Consider the following 4,497-nt stretch of genomic DNA (forward strand, 5'->3'; position numbering starts at 1 on the left):
TAGTTTCAAAGCAAATTTACATGCGCTGAGCAGCCGGTGTGGGGATTTGACTAACAAAAAAAAGACCACATTACAATAAACTACATTAGAGATCCTATACAAATGAAGTCTGGTCCATATCTTGGTTTCACACCTATTGAGAGCCTCCAGCCTGAAGCTGCTGTTATCACAATACATGGACTGGAAACACTTTAAATAAATCAGTATAAAACCTGTGTTTAAAAAGAGTATAGGCTACTTGAGTAATTAGATAATTCCCAATACAACAAATGACCCTTAATTTAAGGTTTCTTCAGTTACCAAGGGAATCTTCAACAGCTTTATTCCATTGTTTCCCAGTCTCAATCTGGAGAACCACCACCCCAGAGATTTTGATGTTTTTCAAGTCAGTCTGGTTTAACAGGTCACATTAGAGAAATTAACACCAGAATGTGAAGGGGAACCAGAACAACACTTTATATGTAGAGCCCTGAAAAAATGTGTTCCAAATAACTACATTTAGGAACCTTTAAGGAGATCTTTTTCATAATATCAGTTTAAAATGGATTTTAAAGCTACGTTGTATGGCCAAAAGTTTGTGGACACCTGACCATCAGACACATATGTGGTTCTTCCCCACACTGTTCCCACAAAGTCGGAAACACACAATTGTATAAAATGTCTTTGAATGTAGCATTTCAATTCCCTTCAGTGAACCGAAGTGAAGCAAATCTGTTCCAGCATGACAATGCACCCGTGAACAAAGCAAGCTGTACAGTGCCCTTATTAATGAGTAGATGAAGCTTCATGAAGTGATGAAGCTTTCGAAATATGTTTAACTTGAAGTGCCCAGAGTTCTCTAGTGGTAAATAATCAAATTATATTTTACACACACACACACACACACACACACACACACACACACACACACACACACACACACACACACACACACACACACACACACACACACACACACACAAAATCATACATAGTACAACATGCAGTGGAATGCTTTTTTACTGTGTATAAAGAAATCAATACAAGATATAGATAAAGTCAGTGTGTATAAAATAATAAATGAAAGATATCATGAAAGAATAAAAAAATTAGCTGTGAGATTTGTGAGGATCTGTATAGTGGACGGTATATAGAAAACATTTATGCTTAACAAGACTAGTGGGGATTGGGTCCTGGAAGTATGAATTCATCAAACGAGCGAGCTAGTATATATATATATATATATATATATATATATATATATATATATATATATATATATATATATATATATATATATATATATATATATATATATATATACATTACAGCGGAATTCTTTCCTTCACATAACTGAGGAGGTTGGGGTCAGAGTGCTGGGGCAGCTATGATACAGCAGGGAGGGTTGAGGGCCTTGCTCAAGGGCCGAACAGTGGCAGCTTTGGCAGTGCAGGGACGTGAACCCTGAGCCTCCAACAACCCAGAGCCTTGACATACTAATTAAAAAGAAATATATATTATGTTAAATAAATATATGTTATATTATGCACTTGTAGGAAACCTATTCGGAAAAACAAACAAGCAACAACCAATACTAACCCGGTAATATCCTAAACGACCGATAGAGGGAAACCTTCACATTTCACGTGTTTAGATAGTCTCAGGTTCAGTCTATTGCTCAGAAGAAGAGCCGTCTTATTCGCGCATGCGTAGTTTATTTCCTTCCTTTTCGACATCCCGAGCGAAATCGACACGATGGGTCATCAGCAGCTCTATTGGAGTCACCCGAGGAAATTCGGCCAGGGATCTCGATCCTGGTCGGTAAAACAGTATCTCGTGTGTTTTAAATGAGTATTAATATTGCTGCAGGGTTTTCCTGCACTTTATAGTCATTTAAGTGACTTAATAAACGGCGCATACTTAGACCGCATGGATGTGGAGCTCAGATCCAACATGGCGGCTGTCGGTTATTAGCTTTCATTCGATCACCAAGTAGCTTCGGTTTCACCGCTTTATTTACATATATCATTACAAAAACAAGATTTCTGACCACAAAACAAACCCCAAGGTTTTTTATTACACAGTTTTAAACCCTGTTAAAGTTTTTTTTTGTTCAGTTTAGCCGATTAGCATGCTAGCTAATGTAAATGTATTGAAAAGCTACATCATGCTATGTGGTGTTAGCTTCAGAATGTTTAAACTAACTGTTGTGTAATCTTCCCACAGCCGTGTGTGCTCAAACAGACATGGTCTGATCCGTAAATACGGGCTCAACATGTGCCGTCAGTGTTTCAGACAATACGCGAAAGACATTGGCTTCGTCAAGGCGAGTGTTCACTTTTTTGCTGCTTGGATCATGTTTATTGTTCTACACACTGCCTGAAAAGTTAACATTTTAACTAAAAATCTGAATTAAAATTTTGTGGTATGTGTAAGATTGTGCCTTACATACATCTGCACTATTCTATCTATCTATACACTCCATATACCTTACTGTACATTCGGCCTAATATTTCTCACACACACGCACACATATATATATATATATATATATACTATATATATATATATATATATATATATATATATATATATAATCACATCACATTTAGTGGACTTGTTTACACTGCTTGCACATTTTTTAAATGCCACAACCTTAGAAGCATTTACTTGTACTTTTCAGTAATATCCACACATCTCTGCACTGCTACAGCCTTTATATTTATTCACTATACATATGTTTACGTGTGTGTATATATTACATGCTGTACATATATTTACATATTTATCTGCATTTGTCTATTTGCACAATTGCTACTCTTTGCACTTCTGGTAGATGTCAAACTGCATTTTGTTGCTGTGTACCTGTGCTATACAATGACTTGTCATTTATCTATCTATACATGATGCTGCACTTTCAAATTGGTTGCTACTGCTTGTGTTTTTTCCCTTACCAGAATGTTTAATTCAAAAAGCTTTGCTCTGATAGGTTCACTAAAATTTTTTTAACCAGCCAGTAAACTTCTAATTTGCATTTAAAGAAAATCAGAGGTATGATGTACATTCTAGTAAAAAGATCCTATAGGGTTAATGTATGAGATGGTTTTGTTGACACACTTATTTTTTCTTCCCCCTTTAGTTGGATTAAAGGTCTGGATTGTTTCACCAGAGCCATGTGGAACCACCATCTTTCCAGGCAACCACCGTGAAGTCCCTTGAATTAGAAATAAACACAATTTTTTCTGGTTAAAGCTTTTGTCATTCTTCATTTGAAGACTAATTGCACCATATCATAAATGTAAGACTTTGTAGTTACTGTGTCATCTCGAACAAGTGATGTACTTGATTCTAAGAGCTTGCAGTAAAATTTATACTTACTAATTTGCACACGTAAACCAGATGTTTGGTGGTTTGCTATTTAGTTCTTTTAATTTAGAAAGATGCTCTTTTATAATATTCAATCTAAGCATCTACTTTCACGAAGAAGCCTTTGTAAGGGGGCTGTAAAAGAGAGAGAGGAAAAAAAGCACAGAAGACCAATAAAAAGTGCTGTAAACACTTGCCATGGAGCAGCTAGGTTAACAATGACCACATGTGTAATACTGGACACACTTAGTTTTGTTTGGCCATGTGGTGAGAGTATAGATATGATGCACTCAGCTGAGGAGTTTGAAAATTATTAAACCAGGTCTAAGTGAATATGTGGAGTGAAATTGGATGATTTTTTTTTCATCAACCCCAGAAGATACGTCTTCTCTTTGCCCTTGATCACTGAGGATCACTATTTTCAGCTGTTTTTTCTTTTCTTTCAGTCTAATGCCGAGTTAAGTGTCTTTATTGGTGAATAGTACTAATAACCTCTTCTCTGGTCAGAAATACACCATCATACAGCATACTTGGTTATTTTGTAATGTGAATCATTTGACAGTGTGAATGTACAACTAAATGGTTGTGTATTTATTCATTTATTTAAATTGTGCAATGAAAGGACAAACATTTAATCCTCATGAGAGAAAGAAATAGAAAAAGACTAGACAAAGGTGTCTGAGCTCCACTGTGTATATTAGCTATTTATTTTTAATAGAAAACTCAGTCAAACTGCACACATTTTAAATGATGTTGAAATAGGAATTTCCTCTTTTGTGACTTGTGATTTAAAAAAATACAACTCACTGACCACTATATATGTAGGTTTATAGGAAATAATCAGAATTGGGTAAAATCTAAAAGTATGAAAACAAAGGTAAATACATAGAATGTATGTGATACACAAATCCATTTGTATATTGCAGTTAAATATGATGCACAATTTGTGAGAGAAAAAGGATGCCCATACATCATAAATGTATATGCACAACGATGACCTTGTTTTCTGTGCAAAGGCTAAGAAAAAGAAAGTCTCCATTTTTGAAATGCTGACACGCGACTCCAAATGTGAAGGGCACTAGTGTGTGTTTTTACTAATGTCATAATTCTATACAAACATGAATGTAAACTTTCAACTTAATGAAACTCAGA

General features: G+C 35.3%; 1 protein-coding gene across 1 annotated transcript; it reads left to right on the plus strand.

Moving 5' to 3' along the window:
• The first annotated feature begins 1,637 nt into the window (after positions 1-1,637).
• On the plus strand, positions 1,638-3,230 carry rps29 (ribosomal protein S29). The gene is made up of 3 exons (XM_027166314.2): positions 1,638-1,796; positions 2,206-2,305; positions 3,119-3,230. The coding sequence occupies exons 1-3, from the start codon at positions 1,735-1,737 to the stop codon at positions 3,125-3,127; spliced, it is 171 nt and encodes a 56-aa protein (XP_027022115.1). The 5' UTR covers positions 1,638-1,734; the 3' UTR covers positions 3,128-3,230.
• The last annotated feature ends 1,267 nt before the right edge of the window (positions 3,231-4,497 follow it).

The sequence above is a fragment of the Tachysurus fulvidraco genome, chromosome 16 (assembly GCF_022655615.1).
Source record: "Tachysurus fulvidraco isolate hzauxx_2018 chromosome 16, HZAU_PFXX_2.0, whole genome shotgun sequence".
NCBI classification, from domain to species: Eukaryota; Metazoa; Chordata; class Actinopteri; order Siluriformes; family Bagridae; genus Tachysurus; species Tachysurus fulvidraco.